Source organism: Zonotrichia leucophrys, chromosome Z (genome assembly GCF_028769735.1).
Source record: "Zonotrichia leucophrys gambelii isolate GWCS_2022_RI chromosome Z, RI_Zleu_2.0, whole genome shotgun sequence".
NCBI lineage: Eukaryota > Metazoa > Chordata > Aves > Passeriformes > Passerellidae > Zonotrichia > Zonotrichia leucophrys.
In genome coordinates this window covers 64,043,377-64,061,026 of record NC_088200.1, presented here as the reverse complement: position 1 = coordinate 64,061,026, position 17,650 = coordinate 64,043,377, and the positions used below count along the sequence as shown (strand labels likewise).

General features: G+C 41.8%; 1 protein-coding gene across 6 annotated transcripts in view; it reads left to right on the top strand.

Moving 5' to 3' along the window:
* Positions 1-17,650, top strand: part of PALM2AKAP2 (PALM2 and AKAP2 fusion) — a 264,299-nt gene that overhangs the window by 108,750 nt on the left and 137,899 nt on the right. For 3 of the 6 annotated variants that reach the window (XM_064736652.1, XM_064736653.1, XM_064736655.1), the window contains 3 exons: positions 65-179; positions 792-813; positions 8,962-9,063. In XM_064736652.1, the coding sequence (XP_064592722.1) occupies positions 65-179; positions 792-813; positions 8,962-9,063 (239 nt within the window). Of the gene's footprint in view, positions 1-64; positions 180-791; positions 814-8,961; positions 9,064-16,030; positions 17,077-17,650 lie in introns of those variants that run through there. The other 3 variants (XM_064736659.1, XM_064736658.1, XM_064736654.1) reach the window with 3 other exon arrangements.

Below are 17,650 nucleotides of genomic sequence, written 5' to 3'. Positions count from 1 at the left end.
CATTTTTAACTAATTTTTATATTTTATTTTTGTGTGTATGTGCATGTCTGTATGTCTTCCACAGACTGGAACAAGAAATACAGAAATTAGAAAGAGAAGAATCACAAATATCTGCCAAAGAACAAATAATTTTGGAGAAACTAAAGGAGACTGAGAAATCCTTTGACAACTTGCAAAAGGTATTAAGAAAAAAAAAAAGGCACTTGGGCACAGATTGAAACCAAAGTGTACTCTTAGCTCCATTTGGAAGCAGTAGTTATAATTAATGCACTTAAGGAAAGTTTTAGGGCAGTTGCAGAGCACCTAGCTTAAACCATTATGAGAAGACTAGAAAAGACACAGTGGCATCAGGTCTATTCTGGTTGGGTTTTTTGGGTTCTCCCTTGCATCCCAGCCTTTTTTGAAGAGGAATTTCAGAGGCTATCTCCCTATCAGAAGGGAACCCATATGAGGTTTAAGGGGTATTTCAGCCCCCCTTAAAGATATCAGCAGGATCCTGAGAGTATTTAAAACTTCCCTGCTCTCATGGCATCCGGAGATAGTAGCATTTGCCAAAAATGCCACTCCAAAACATTACAGCCTGCAAAAAGCAGAGCTCTTCATCTAGTTGCACCCTGTCCCCCTCCTCCAGTCTATGATGGCACCTAAATCCAAGGAGCAGCAATCACAGATACTCATTTAAAATTTCCAAAGAACCATAAAAGCAAGCCTAGCATAAAAATAAGATGTAAAGCAAATTAAACCCAAAATATTAAAGGCTTAACCAAACATCCTGTTTTTTCCCTTCACAGAGTTTCTCCCACCAGGATGGTGGTAAGTGCCTTTTTATTATTTTATGGCTTTGGGTTTAACACAAGTTGTTACTATAGCTTTGCTGCAAAGGTTTAAAGACTGGGTTTGTTTCCTTCATTGCATGTTTCTGATTTCTTGCTAGAGCCATTACCTTTTCCTTTGGTATTTCTATAATGCAAGCACAAACGTCACTGTTGTGGTAAAACAGTATTGCTTTGGCAGAGTTCCACCTCTTCTTATGCTCACACAAAGGGAAAGAACAGCATGAATAACTTAAAGCAGACATCATACAATTTCTGTGTTACTGACCCCTTTCAGCACATGATAGCTCTGCACTGCAGACTCCTTCTCACCTCTCTGTGGTCAGTCTTCTCTGTTGTATGTGCTCATGCTCTGTTCATAACCAGCTAAATTATATGAGGACTATTCCTAATACAGAGGAACAACTATTAAAAAGAGATTATTTCACTGATGAACAATATTCTCCACATGATGATTCTTGCAGAAGGGAAACCTCATTTGGTTGGATGAGGAGGAAGTATTCCCTAGCTTATTAACTCAGTGCCATACAAAGTGTGATCTATACAAAGTGTAGCTATAAATTTAGGTGTCTGAGTAGACAAATAATAGGCATGGTTCCCAGGAAGCTGGAGAGACCCTTGTAGTGCCACCCCAGGATCCTTAGGACCCTGGAAGGATGTCATGCTAAGGCATCTGCAGATAAATATGAGCATCAGATACTCATTCTCAGTACATGTCTTTGAACTCACAAAATAATGAGGTTAAGACTGCCTCCTCCAGCTGCTGTCAACTGTATTGTGAATGTAGATGAGGAACATGTAGGATGATCCCAACATGAAAACAATGGGATACAATGGAAATTATGATGTAGTATTTGAGTTGACTTGGAGCTGTCTTTCCAGGTGATTATTATTACTTACTAAGGAGGGCTTTTTTTAAGTCAAAGACCTAGTTCAGAAATTTTTGCTCCTGCTAGCAATATAATCTAAGATTTTTGTTCAATGCTATTGTAAAAAAAAAAACCAAAAATCCCAGATAGTATGTTCCACTGTAACAACTTACTCTTCCTTCTCTCTGAAGGATTTGAATTTGGCTGCCAAAAAATGGTAATTGCAAATATTTTGTACCTATGCAGGGTTACACCATGGTCATTAGTAAGATCCTTAAATAGAAGCAGTGCCTGCAGGAATTAGTAACCAGGTGCTCAGGAGCTTCTATGACTCCTGCAAGGTGCAGCCTGCATCTTCACGTGTCTTTAATAGCAAAGGAACCAAAGGAAGCCCCAGCTAACAATTATGAAGTGGTAGTTTCCCTGAAGGTATGTGGCAATGTAGTATTTCATTAGGTTCAAAAGGAGCCCTCATGCTCTCCAGATTTTGCCTGCTTTCAGTAGATCCCTTCCTGACAGACTGAGCCAGAATTAAGGACAGCTTGTAATTTCTGAAAGGTAACAAAGAACTTCAAAATATGCCAGAGGGAAGAGAGCAATTCGTGCAAGCAAATAGAGCCCTCTCCTCTCCTCTCCTCTCCTCTCCTCTCCTCTCCTCTCCTCTCCTCTCCTCTCCTCTCCTCTCCTCTCCTCTCCTCTCCTCTCCTCTCCTCTCCTCTCCTCTCCTCTCCTCTCCTCTCCTCTCCTCTCCTCTCCTCTCCTCTCCTCTCCTCTCCTCTCTCTCTTCTCTTCTCTTCTCTTCTCTTCTCTTCTCTTCTCTCTCTTCTCTCCTCTTCTCTTCTCTTCTCTTCTCTTCTCTTCTCTTCTCTTCTCTTCTCTTCTCTTCTCTTCTCTTCTCCAGAGGAAAAAGGTAGAAGCCACTGGATTACCCAGGAAGGCTGTGTAAAACACAGACACAAACCAACAATGACCTGTTTGGGCAATTTCTTCAGCTGCTGCCACTCCCAATTCCATACATCTCATGTTTGTTTGTTCTGTGTCCCTTTACTGTAAATGCAGTGACACAAGCAGTTTTTTAATCTCACTGTTGTGTTCCTGTGTATAATTTTGTGGTGACAGAGATTTTGAGTGTGTAGGAAGCACTACTAGAAGATGTTCAGAGCCCACAGAGGTCCAAGCAAAGGCTATGAGGGAAGGGAAGAAGTGGTGGTAAGCACCAGTGACTGATCAGATGATGATCTGTGTCCTTCACAGCTTTCATAGGAAAAAAACTGCTGCGTTTGGCAGTGAGAATCTCTGAGCCTGAAATCATCCAGGCACAATGAACGTGAATTCTACATTTTCCAGGGTAGAAACACACTGCCTTCATAAATCACTGTGTAAGAGAAAGTAGAGCAGAAATGCTGAGGCTGGGAGCTGTGGCCCTGTCGCTTTCAGTTATGACTGTAGTGGCTTGCAGCTGACAAGCTCTCCATTAAACAAGGTCTGAGATGATGCTAGGCATTGCATCATTTGTTGGTGCTCAGGTCTGCAGTCAAAACTAGGCATGCTGCAGTGCTATGCTGCACGCACATCATGAACAAATGGAAAGGAGAGAGCTCTTGCTCCATGTGTGGTTGTTTATTTCTCCATGTATATATAAAATAAAAGGCACATGAAGATCTGATGTAACTCCCTTGTCTGCTGAATTTGCCTTAGAGGTAAATGTATCCTCTGCAATATTTGGCTGTTTGTATGCAAACTATTTGTTACTACTTCAGCCAACATACAGAAGGCACAATTACATTAATTGGACAGTTTGCATAAGCCTCTGTTTGAATTTTGTATGTATTAGCATATATTTGGTCAAGAAGTGGTCTAGGAAACCTCACCAGAATTATTTAGTAACCGGAACATTGTTTAGAGACTCTTTTGGTTTTCTGGTCTCAGATCCTGACAAGCTGTGCAGCCCAAGAGCAAAACAGACCAGAGTGCCCTCAAAAGAGTGAAGTACAGCTGTTTGAAGAGTTCTTTCCTCATATCTTGTAGAAATTCATCAGCAATTGACTTTCAGCTGTAGGCTTTTGATAACTTTTAAATTCAGTCTCCATCAAGAGCTGCCACAATTAGAGCTCCTCTGGCTACCTGAGAAAAAACCATTTATCACCACCCTTGGAGTGTGACATGTGAGTCAATTTCCTACCCATCTCACACATGAGTCTCAGCCAGGAGAGTAATGTGGGCAACAGTGTCAAAAGCTTTGCTAAAGTCTAAATAAACATCATCCACTGCTGTCCCCATGTCAATAGAAGATGTTATTATGTTGTAGAAGGTGGTTAGTTTAGTCTGTCATGATTTGTCCTTGGTAAATCCATTATGGCTTTTCCCAATCATCTGCTTTGTCTGCTTTGTAACCGTTTCTAGGACGACTCATTCTGTCACTTGCCATGGGGACAAAGCATTGTGCCTCCAGTTTCTTGGGTCCTCTTTTGGTCCATTCCTGTGGTATGACATTTTTGTCTCTTCTAATCATCAGGGACATCCACTGAACTCTGTGTCTTTCAAATATTATAGACAGTCTCCTTACAAAAATGTCAGGCATTTTCTCAGCACTCTTGGATGTGGATTTATGGACAAAAAAGGAGAAATCTGCCTTGTTACCATTGTTAGTGACTAGCTTCCCTGCACTACTTAAGCAGTGATCTTGTCTCTTTCCTTCTACTTACTGCTCACAAATACTGAAGAACCCTTCTTGATATTTTTGCCAGCTTTAGTCCTAGCTGATCCTTAGCCTTCCTGACTGCATCTCTGCATCCTCCTAGCAAGGTGCTTGTAGTGCCCAGTGGCCAGCTGGCTGCCCTTCCACAGCCATTATGTTGCCTTTTCTCCTTTTAATTACACCTAACAGTTCATTGTTAAGGCAGGGAAGTCTTCTGTTGAGATTTTTTCCTTTGCCTTTGTAAAGAGTAGACCATACTTGTGCCTTCAGCAGGCACTTTCAAATAACTCCCAGCACAACTCACAAACTCCTTTGACTTTCTTGGATGCTTCCAATGGAATCTCTCACAGCTAGGCTCTTGGCATATTAAAGTTGTCTCTTCCAAAATTTAAGATGTTCATCCTACTACTGATCTTCAGTGTTCTAATCAGGACCTTAAACTCCACAATGTTTGCTCACTGTGTCTAAGGTGTCATTGGTTACCAGTGTAAGTCAAATAAATTTTCTTGGATTGCAAGCAGTAAGTCTGGCAATATGCTGCTCTTAGTCAGCATGTTCAGCATCTACAGGAATAAGGAGTCCTTAAGATATTCCACCAACTTGATGGATGGTATGTGCACAGTTTGGGTTTTTTTCCAACAAATGTGTGGGTAATTGAAGCCACCCATGAAGACTGGGCTCAGTTGGCCCAAGACTTCACTGAGCAGCCACAGTAAGGTTTGTTTGGCTTCATCATCCTGACAGGGAAGCCAGTGCACAACACCGTCCTTAGTGATGACCCCTCTAATCATGATCTTAAGGCATTAGTTAAATAGAACTGGCATGGTCTCCCCAGCTCTCCTCTATACACACAAATATCTCTGTCACATAAAGTACAACTCCACCTCCTCTTCTTCCTTTCTTATCTTTCTGAAAATATTATATTTGCAGCCATCCATTATGGTCTCCTCATCATGTGAACTTTCCTGCCAAGTTTCTGCAGTTCTTCCAGCATCTCTCACACTGGGCACAAGGCTCTAGTTCCTCCTGCTTGTTGCCCGTATTACATACATTGGTATACATGCACTTGAGATGGCTGCCCTTAGGCTTCTTGCCTTCAGAAAGGGTTGGGCAGCATTTCTTAGTGCTCTGATAAATGCACTCACCCACCATACTGCTTACAGATGTACAAGTGTCAGCTGTGGACCCTAACCCCCAAGCTTATTTAGGGCATGATTCAGTAAGTCAGAGCCAGACTATTCAGCTTCCAGCAAAAGCCTCCATTGATGTTCCTGCAAACATGATGGGAGGGCCAAAATCACTGTTCTTCCTGATGCAGTCCCATGCAGGCCCAGGGAGCTTTGTAGGTGGAACAGCCCTGCCCTGGGAGTCATTATTTGCAGAAGATCTGTCACTAATTTAATGGTATGGGACTTTTTAAAGAGAATCTGTCCCTTGGAAAATTAATCCATCTGACATTTGATCACAAGCCTCCATGTGGGAGCTATTCAGAGCAGCTCTGAAGGTTTAGCTTTGTGTGAGCACCCTGAAGGATCACCTTGCCCCATAGGTTTTGCCAAGCTCTTGTCTGTCTGGTAATCCAGAAGAGTGCCATACTCTGAAAATTTATTTTGTTGCAAGTAGTAAAAAAGACACAGAACTAGTTTTATGTCATCCTTAGATATTAATAACTTATCAAAGATTGAAATGAAGATATTGAGTGCAGTCTGTTTAAATATTATTTATGTTCTGTCTTCTCACGTGAACAAAATGCTAATTTGTGTCTCATCCATTCCTTGTAAAATTAGCCTCTTGTATTCTTTTAAAGGTGCCGAATGAAAGAGTCCTTGTTGCCAGTGAAATAAAGGGAAATGAGCGTATTTGCTTTGTTTGGAGGCTGGATGGGGAAGGCAGCATCACAAGACAGGAGCTGGTAGAATCAACCAACTCCAACTTGTAGTCATATACCCTATTTCTGACATGTGGCATCACCACTAGCTTCAGAATAATTATATGAGAATTGCACTGCCCTTCCAGCATTCCCTGCTCATGACAAGGACAGATTGGAGCCCTGAAGCTAATTTTTTAAATATTTCATTTTAATTAACATACAGAGAAATTTCTAAACTAATTCAATACCAGCAGCATCTGACGCTTAGCCTAGTACTGTCTCCCAAAGCAGGAGGCAAGGGGGAAAAAAAAAACAGCTTACAAAGTCCACAGATACCTACCACATCAAAGTGAGAGTGTCACCATCAGGCTGTACAACTGATTTTCCCTACTGCTCGATGTCAGCGATGTTTAGTTCCCCCTATAAGCACTGGGGTAAAATAAATATTTGCAAAGAATTTTGCCTCCTGCAGTGTCCTTGCATGAGAACTGTAGCCCAGCCATGCCTATTGATCCTCATGAACTGCAGAAGTAAGAATTATTAGTTAAGCAGTTCAAGCCTGCATTGACACATGTGACACATCTGTCACTCAGTCACTGATGAGTGTGTACTGAAACTACTGTTCTGAAAGGACATTCTGTGGGATGAATAATTGCTAAGTTTGTGCTATTTCCAGAACACCAAGTGCCTTCTTTCCCTGGACCAGAAACACAGTCCCCAGTTCTTTGTCCTCAGAAATTACTTCAGTTTTCAATAATGGCCTACTCATTTGCTGGTGATATTTCCCAGAGCAACAGCACCAAGCATTGTACCAGTTTCTCATTAGGGGAAAGTGACCCTGCAAAAGAAAGCAGCTGTTGCAGGCCAGTGCTCAGTCAGTTATGTGTCTTAAACAATTATTTTTCCTAGATTCTACTGCTAAAAATACAAAGCTTTGAGATACAGTATGCATTGAAATTGTAAAAGTCCATTTGCCAAGTCTGCCATTTGTCCCCTGAAGTATGAAATAAATGACCATTTGCCTGGACAGGCTTGGGGATTTTTCTAATTAATCTGATACAAACTGAACTCATTTATATACTAAATTTGTGGAGGGTTTAAATGAATTTATACTGTGCCTCTGTGCCTTACTTTTATGACACCAGAAGGGAGGAAAGAGGACTCCTTACCTGAGTTACCTACAGTGGTCTGCAGAGCAATGGAGTTTCATCCTGGAGTCTCATTTTTCTGCATCCAGTAGCAATGGTGGCCACCACTGACTGCTATGGGAGTAAAACCATTTCACTAATATCAGGCCCAATTTTCCTGCCAAAAAATCTTTGGGATTAGAGGTGGCACATCACATCCGTCCTGATGACATTACCAGGCATAGGTATTTTTTCTGGGAAGGGCGTTAGCTCATAGGGAATGTGATGAAAGTATCTCCCTTAACCAGATGCAGTCACGCAGGTTACCACAGAACTTTTCATTTTCTCTCTCATTTCACCATTTCCCTTTTATGGTCTGCCCTGGTCACCCTCTCTCACCTGCTTATAGCAACAAGAGGTTCAAGGAACAGAGATTTTGCCTCCTACCCTGACACATGGACTAGGCAGTACCAAGGGCTTGACAGATCTTTCATTGAACTGGCACCTCCTGCCCTTGGAGGAAAAGGAATGGTCTGTTTCACACCAAATAGGATTTTATATTTGAACATAAATTTAGTCATTTCCATACAGAGCTGAAAACATTTCCAGTTGATAGGAAAGAATGTGATTTTTTTTTTCCTCTCTTTTTTTTCTTTTCTTTTTTTTTTTTTTTGTTGTTGTTGGTTTTTTTTGTTTTTGTTTTTGTTTTTGTTTTTTGTTTTGGTCTGATGCCTCAGCTTTAAGACCTGAAGTCAGCTATTTGCACATCTCTCCTCTGAGCTCTGCTCTTAGCTCAGCCACTGAATTCAAGCAGAACAATAAATGCTAGCTATATTTTACTCACCCACCCAAAAGTATCTCCAAGGAAATACTTTTAAATTTATTAACATCTCTTCTAAAGTACACATTTAGCTTGTGATAAGCAGACAATCTCAAATGTAAAACAAGTCAATCATTTAAGATAGCTTTCTACTAATTCAGGATCAATTAATGAACAGTGACATTGCAGCACTGGCAGGAGCATAATACTTACTGAAAACCAAAACAGATACCCTATCAATAACTATATCAGATTTCATTATTAGCTAAAGTTCAGCTTTAAGAACAAAAAGCGACGTTCTGATTCATTAATATTGGAAACAACTGGTACAAAAGAGCTGGTTTCTTATCCTATTCAGTCAGCACTAGCATTTTTAGGCTTTTATACCTCTATTTGAAATGTCATGTATTCTGGGTATCGCATTGGGTTTGTTCCTTACCTTTCCCACCCCACTCCCCATTTTAAAGCTCACCAACTTGATAAATCCAGAACCTCCTGACAAATAATTTTATGTGTTCATCTGACATAAGGTTTGAGTCATCTGGACCCATTCCCTCCTGCCTCAGCTAGTCTATTTAACACCAATCACAGGACAGTGACTTTGCACTTTGTTTGCTTTGATCCAATTATCTAGTACAAAGCTCCAGTGACTATTGTCAGGGCTGACAACACTCTGCTGTCTAAGCAATGAAGCCACTGGGGCTCGTAGCACAAATCTAACTGTTTCCTGTTCTCTGACACCAGATGCAGTAAATTACATTTACTCCCAGATCCCTGAACTCCCAACCCTCTATTCACGAACAGCAGAGCCAGTTCCTGGGTGGGACGGATCAAGCAGAGTAGCTGGTAAGTCTCAAGGAGCAAAGTATTATAATACCAGTCCAATAGCCATGAACTCTTTTTGTTATATTACTTTAATGAGTCTGGTGTCCTGATATCATTTAAATGCCAGGAAATAGTGATTGATGTGTATTGTAAATAAGTCAAGGCTTTTCTGAACTGCAGTAATACTCTCAAAACAAGGTAGCTGAACTATAATAAAAGTGCCATAGGAAACACCCCCCTTTGTTTTTTTTAATGTAGAAACATTCAGTTCTTTCCATCTCTCCTGGTACAAATACATAGTATTAAGGCCAAGGTTTTGTGTCCTCTCTTGTACCTATGCAACTCCAGACAAGGCACTCACAAGACCACATACATTCTTCAAATATTTATGTGTTTTTACTTCTTTGTATACCATTCTTTCTTCTTGGGAAAAGCTGGGTTTGTTTTGTGCTTGGAGTCATATAGAGAATTTTCTAACACTTATTTTTCAGGTTATATGTGTGTCTTAAATGTAACAAGACTGTTAGAAGCTGTACATTTTTATTGTTTTCAAAATTCTTGTTTTCTAAACAATGTACTCCCTATGTCAAGACTGAATTGCTGGTGGCTACCTAAGAGGTGTCCCAAGGAAAAGGATGAAAGGTGGCTTACTTGAGAAGTGGATTAACCAGCATAGCAAAGCAATGTCTGCAGCTAAGGCACCGTGCACAGCTATGAAATGTGTAACTTTTTCTATAAGTTCTGTTGCAAGCCATTCCAAAATCTTTCCTTCCACCAGTGCTTACCCTGATATGTCTTTAAAGCAAGCTTTTCTGTGTGTTTTGTGCCATTTTGTCAACAACAAGAAAGTATGGATGACTCAGAAGCCTTGTTAATGTAGTCCTTGATAAATGTATCGTGTGTGCGCAATAGGTGTTCTTAAAGGTTGACTGTAACCATCCATCTTAAAAGAGGCTCAAAGTGTAAGTAGATTTTTTTTTAAAAAAAAAAGCCTCTGAATCTACAAAACAGGCAGAATCTAGATCCTTCTGTTGGCACGTTGGTATCTTGTCCTGAAGTGCTGCATCATGTTTCACTGTAATTAAAGCTTCTGCAGAAACTTGTACTTGTGAATACTGGCTGTCATCTTCAAGTACTGCTTTCAGTTCCAACTCTATTGTCACGTAGTTTTATATCCTATAAGTAGATCACATTTTGCAGTAAATATGCTTTGGTTAAAAAAAGACATTTTAGCGCCAATGTTAGTTCATTTTGCAACTACTTTGACAAGCTGGGCTGTTAGGTTTTCTCACAGAGAACAAACATAATACACACAGGCAGATAAACAAGGTTCTGTTATTCCCTTCTTTCGTGGCAGTGCCTTTTACTGGTGAACAACTTTCTAAGAAATTAATATATGTTTATGCATTTGCTTAGCCAAGTAGCTTTAATGTGGTCCCTGGTTTGGTCATAAACCACATGTTATACCAATATCCAAAAACACTGCAGAATATCTAAAATCACAGTAGAAGACATGAAAATAAAATGTTGACAGAGTCAAAAGCTTAAGCAAATTAGCCAGAGTTAAAATACAAAAGGATCACTCCTGTTAACTTTCAAGGACAGCATTCTTGAAGAAGTGATAGAATTTGTTGCCTGAAGTCTCCCTATTGAATAAGACATTGTTACATCATACTACTCCATACCATAGATAAAAATATGTATCTTGAAACTCTTCTTAAATATAGAACCATAGAAATTTAGATTTGGCTTGGAAGGGACTTTAAAGGTCATCTAGTTCCAAGTGTCCTGCCATGGGCAGGGATGCCATTCACTAGATCAGGTTGCTTAGGGCCCCATCCAGTCAGGCCTTCAAAAACTTGCAGGGATGGGGCATCCACAGCTTCTCTAGGCAGTCTGTTCCATGTCTCACCACCCTCTGATGTTTAAATCTGCCCTCTTTCAGTTTAAAACCATTGCCCTTTGTCCTGTCTGTATATGCCCTTATAAAGTCCCTCATTTTTATAAGCCTCCTAATGGTACTGGAAGGCTGCAATGAGGTCTCCACAAAGTCTTCTGTTCTCCAGGCTGGACAATTCCAGCCTTCTCAGTCTGTCTTCATGAGAGAGGTGCTCCATCCCTCTGATCATCTTCATGGCTCTCCTCTGAATCTGCTCCAAAAATGTTGATGTCTGTCTTGTGCTGAGAATCGCAGACCTGGATGCAGTAGTCTGGGTGGATAGAGCAAGGGCAGAGGAGAGGGGGATAATCTCCTCCCTCAGGCTGCTGGCCACACTTCTTTGATGCAGACCAGGATACAATTGGCTCTCTGGGCTGCAAGTGCACACTGGTGCCTGATATCCAACTTTTCACCCTGAGAACCCTCAAGTCCTTCTCCTCAGGGCTGCTCTCAATGACTCCTTCTCCCAGTCTGTCCTCGCATTTGGAATTGCCTCGGTCCAGGTGCAGCACTTGCACTTGCTGAACTTTGTAAGATTCTCATGGCCCCACTTCTCTGGTTTGTCCAGGTCCCCCTGGATGGCATCCCTTCCTTCTTTTGTGTCAGCTGCCCTGCTCAGCTTTGTGCCATCTGCAGATTTGCTGAGGGTGCCCTGGATCTCACTGCCCATGTCATTAATAAAGATACTGAAGAGCGCCAGTCCTAAGAGAGAGCCCGGAGGAAAACCACTCATCGTTGGCCTTCACCTGCACACAGAGGCATTGATCACAGCTCTCTGGCTCCAGCCAGCCAGCCAATTCCTTATCCACTAAATAGTCCATCCATCAAATCTATGTCTCTCCAATTTGGAGACAAGGATGTCAAAGGCCTTACAGAAGTCTGGATAGATGACATCTGTTGGTCTTCCCTTGGTGACCTTTGCCATTATTCCATTACAGAAGACCACCATATTAGTCAAGCATGATTTTCCATTAGTAAAACCATGATAGTTCCCTCAAATAACCTCCTTATCTTTTATGTGCCTTAGCATATCATCTAGGACCATCTGCTCCATTATCTTCCTAGGCACAAAGGTGAAGCTCACTGCTCTACAGTTTCCCAGTTCTTCCTTTCTCCCCTTTTAAAAAATGTGGGCAGTGTTCCTCTTTTTCCAGTCAGTGGGCACTTCACTTGACTGCCATAACTTTTCAAATGTGATGGAAAGTAGCTTGGCAACAACACAGAATTAAAGAATCATTGACTAGTTTGGGTTGAAAGGGAACTTAAAGATCATCTCATTCCCCCAGCCCATCTGCTAGGGGCAGGAATATGTCCCATTAGACCAGGTTTCTCAGAGCTCCATCCAGCCTGGCCTTGAATATCAGCCAGTTCCCTGAGGACTCTGGGATGCATGTTATCCAGTCCCATGGACTTGTGACTATTCAGCTTCATCAAGGGATCCCAAACATATTCTTCCCTTGCAGTGGGAGGGTATTTACTTCCCTCCCCCCACCCAGAGAATCAGGTACTTCAGAGAGCTGGGAAGCTTGACTCTAGTGAAGACCGAGGCAAAAGAGCTCATAGAGTACCTCAGCCTCCTCTATATCAGTTATCACCAGTTCTTCATTCTTGTTTGCAGGGAAATACAAGGAGGTAGATTCTTCTTGGCCTTTTTTCCTAACCTGTGTACTTACAGACTTCCTTTCGTGTTGTTTATTGTATTCCTTGCCAAGTCCCATTCCAGCTTAGCCTTGGCTTTCCTGACCCATGATATTAAACCACATTACTGTATTCTCCCTGGGTCACTGTCCCTGCTTCCACTGGTAGATGTTGCTTTCTTACTCCTTGATTTGAGGAGGTGACTTTAGCTCAGTCTCATGCCAGTTTCCAGCCTACCTTGTTTATTTCCTACCTCGTCTATTTTTATATCCTATATTGGGATAGAGAGCTCTTGCATGCTAAGAAAAGTGGTCTCAAAGCCTTGTCAGCTCTGGTCAGCCCCTCAGTCCTTAAGGACAATTTCCCAGGGGATCTCATTCACTCCTTGAGCAGTTGAAAGTTCTCTCTTGTGAAGTTCAGGAGTTTGTCTTTGCTCCTTGCCAGGATCATGCTCATCGCGGTCACAAACTCAAATATAGACAGGTTCACATGATTTAACTCTCAGATTTTTGCTATCTGCTTTGGAATTCATTCCTACTCTACAAGCCTTCTTATAATGCACAATACTGACCTATATTTGTGCATCAAAGCAGGAAGGGTCTGACAGATGCCATGCTCTTCTGCACTGCCCGTACATGACACTCAACTATTTCACATGAAAATCACCAGTCTGTAATGAAAAGCCATGCACCAAATATTTTTAATTTTCAAAGAAAAAGAAGCACAGGAGCTCTAGGGGAACTCAAGGTGCTACTTCTCTCTAAGAAGGTAACAGGCAGCTAGTTGATGGGCAGGTGGTGCCCTGTCTTTTGAGTTGTGGTGCTCAGGACAAGTCAGGAAATTCTGCCCATCAGACATGATTTACTGAATGCGCTGTTGCTGCCTCATGGTTCATCTTATCTTCAGTTGGCCATTCAGAAACGTGCTAGTTTTATGATCTTCACCACAGACAAGTCAGCCTCTATTTTTGTCTTTGTAATGCTGAAAGTTGTTGAACAATATCTGTCTGAGCAGCCCTGGAGAGGCCAAGCAATGTGCAGAGTCCACTCACCCAAGCCCTAGGGACCAAGCCAACATACAAAATTCTTCTTCCTTTCTTCTTCCCCCTCAAGAAACTGCGCCTAGAAAGTTCTAGAGTGTTAGTGTTGGTACCTGCATCTCTTTGTTCAATTATCACTATAAATTGGATTAAGGGCTTCAGAGCAGAGGCACTTGAATAAGACATAAAGGGCACTTGCACACCAGTTCCTAGGCTGGGAAAGTCCAGAGCAAGTGATCCATGCAAGCTGCTCTTTGAGCTTCAATATGGCACTGTCTGCCACAATTTCTAATACCAATTGCTTTGAAAATTAATTGCTACCACCCCTGGGGCAACAGGTCTTTCTTTATTTCCAGCCTTAATTTCCTGTTTCCAACCATGCCAGCTGCCTTGCAGTCTCCAGCTGCACACCTCAGAGCAGAGTGCAGTTCTCAGCCTTGCAGCTCCCTTCTGGCTGCCCAGGCTGCTGTGGGATGGCCAGGCATGAAAATGCCAGCCCAGGAGGGATGTTAAAAACTGTAAGCCCTACTTTAGTGTGGAAGTGGGCATCCGGTGCCCAGGGTTGTGACAGCTATGGACACAACTAGTCCACAAATGTCCTGAAGCACTGGAAAAACACAGTCCTTAGGGATAGTCCCTAGGTTGCAATGGTCAAGGGGAGAATGGTGCTTCTGCAGTGCACTCTAGCCTTCAGCAGTGCATCACTCTCAAGAGGCAGAAATGCTTCTTCACCCACCGGCATCTCTGTCCCCTGGCTACATGCAGGTGTTGCTGTGGTGTTGTACTTGACCTAACCAGTTCCTGCTGGGGCTGGCTGAGGTCTGAGCAGATGTACACAGCATGTAGATGGACAGACCCAACCATTTTGCCTACCAGACTGCACTCCTAGGGGGCAAAAGAGACCATGTCCTGAAGAGCATGCACATGCTCACCAACACATTCATTTTCTATCTAGCACTATAGGCAGTGTAATCATGCATGTCATGATAAATTTCCTATTGATGATGAAATACTTTGCTTTAAGGTTACAGGAAAGGTAGTTCTACTGTGTGTGAATAAAAAGACTGAGGAAAAATATTAAAGTAACAGAAAATTTTTATATTAATTTTTTTTTTAAATACAAACCAAGATACATTGATTCTTGGGGCAAGGATATTCTGTACACACTTGAAAGTAAATCAGGAAAAAAAAGCAAACATTCCAGTTTGTGGTATTCCCAGGTAAAATAAATCATGTTTATGCCATTGAGGTTTGTTGATGAAAGTGATCATAGTAAGTTTCACAAACACTTGTCACTGCCTGTGGTAATTTGTAATTAAGTGTCTGTGGATGTCTGTCCAGGAGCCAAATGTCTTCATATGCATACAAGGAATGCTTAAACAAATGAACACTTTGGAAAGTCTGAGATGCCTTTGCACATTTTTTCTTTGAAAAGCTGTCTAGTGGTATGTCATCATATCTCAGAATGGGTTTTGGAGCAGAGTAGACTGCTCGTCTATTTCCACTGTGTGGTCTACACTTTTCATCTCATTACTACATCCTTAACTGCTACAAAACGTTTGCTATTCCAAAGCAACAGCCCTCACACGTTTTTACCTGTTGTTTCATGACTCTTTAAAAATCAGTTCATTATTACTTTTTTCTCAGCTTTCACAGTGGTGCTTGATGCTTATTTCACATAAACAAGGGAGCACTTTTGGGTATTTTGTACATTCTCTTAACCTGGAAGCAGAGGTCACAGTTCTTGTCTTGGTGTGAAAGCTGAGAGAGCTGCCCTGCCGCACACCTGTGGGAGAGCTTGTCATATGCCCATGTGATTTTGTTTTCCCATGTGCAGAACAGAGATAAACAATATTTCTTCACCCTTCTGAAATGTTTTGAGTGCTACGAATGGCAGAGTTAATCAAGGACAAGTATTGATAATTAAATGGCCTGGGTGTTGCAGCAAACACAACTTGATACCAACTTACTGGCAGTTTGATGGCAGAAAAGAGAGTAGAGGGGTTCTCTCTGAATTTTGAGGCAAGTTCAGAATGAAAAGTTAGAGGGCAACCTGCATGCTATCACCTCCCCTTGTCTAAATTACACCTAACCTCTTGGTGCTCCTAGTTGACCAAAGACAGCTCCATGTGACGTGAGCTGGAAGAGAAGGTCGTGTTTGCCACAAATATGCCCAGCCTCCACCTGCATAAAAAGCCGTAGTGTAACACTGTCCACAGCGTTGCACCCCACCTCTAACGTAGATTGCTTAGCCCTTTAGAAGCAGGAGACAGGGAAAAGGGGCACCGTAGTTTTCTTTGTCTGTTTGGCAATTAACCATTCACTGGCTTTTTTTGTTGTAACATGCACTTCCTCTCTTGTTTTCATTCAAGCTTTGTGCACCATGGAAATTAATGTGGAGAAAGACAAACAGACAGGAGAGACCAAGATTGTCTCTGCTTCACCTGTTGGCCCAGATGAGGCCCATCAAAGAGGATTCAAAGTCTATGATGATGGTTCCAAGGTAGTCTATGAGGTTCACTCTGGTGGCACAGTGGTAGAAAATGGAGTACATAAATTAAGCTCAAAGGACGTAGATGAACTTATGCAAAAAGCTGGACAATCAAGTGTAAAAGGAGGGTATGAAACAATGACTGTGTCAGACAAAAATGTGGTAGCCGATGGAAACCTTAGCCATATGAAGGAGCAAATGCTCTTCAAGGAGGCAAAGCTAGAGATGGTACACAAATCCAGCAAAGGACGTGCTGTGAACCCTCAGCCACAAGACAAACCCTGTGGTGGCGAAACCCCAGAGCCCAGTGCAGATCAGCCGGTGACAATGATATTTATGGGCTACCAGAACATCGATGATGAAGAGGAGACAAAGAAAGTGCTGGGCTATGATGAGACCATCAAGGCAGAGCTTGTGCTGATCGACGAAGATGATGAGAAGTCACTGCGGGAGAAGACAGTGACTGATGTTTCCACCATGGATGGGAACGCTGCAGAGCTGGTCTCTGGCAGGCCCCTGTCGGACACGACAGAGCCCTCCTCTCCCGAGGGGAAGGAAGAGAGCCTGCCCTTGGAAGCTGCCCCAGGTACACAAAAGAAAAAGCGCTGTCAATGCTGTATTGTCATGTGAACACCTCCTCCTTTCCTGCTCCAGGCAGCTCCTGCGCCATCACTTACCTAGACCTCACTGTACTTCTAACTGCAATACTGTGAACTGGAAGTGAATGCCTCCATTGCCTTGCAGTTGGGTTGCTTTTCTTTCTAGTTCTTCCAGAAGAGGAACGCATGGTTATTTTCCCATCAGGCATACTATTTGGTGTTGGGGAGGGGCTGGGGGCTTTTGGCTTCTCTTTTTCTTTGTGTTGTTGGTGATGGTGTTTTGTTTTGTTTTTTCCTTAGTACTACAGAGTGAGAGATAAATGAGAAATGGAACATATGTTTATTTGATTTTTATATATATATTTTATATATATAATGAAAACACTTTTTATGTTTTTTCTTTAAGTATCTGGCAGGCTTGATCAGATTCCTAGGATTTTGTGGGAGTCTGAGTTTCACAGCCACCAGATATGAGAGCCTTAAAAAATGTTACTTCTCCTTTTTAAGAAAAATCACATTAAACATTATTTTATGTATCATATTTTTTATTTCTTGGGGAAGGCTCAGATCACTTTACTGTTTTGATTTGCTAAAAATCAGGCAAGCCTTTCCCAAAAAATTGCATCATTTTGTTTTTTAGTAACTTTCAAGTTTAGTTTGCAGTGTCAGAAAAGCCCATTAACCATTTCCGCTAATTGGTGATACCAGAAGTGGACCTTAATTATTCTTTCTAGAAAATGTATGAATGATCATTCTGCCTTATATAAATCTTCCAGATTACAGTATTGTAAATGCTCTTCATCTCCCCAAATTACAGTTGAAATTGACATGAAAAAGATGCAGCTGTCACACCAACAGAAATGGACTCACTCATCAGAGTTACTTTCAGTAACTCTGCCAAT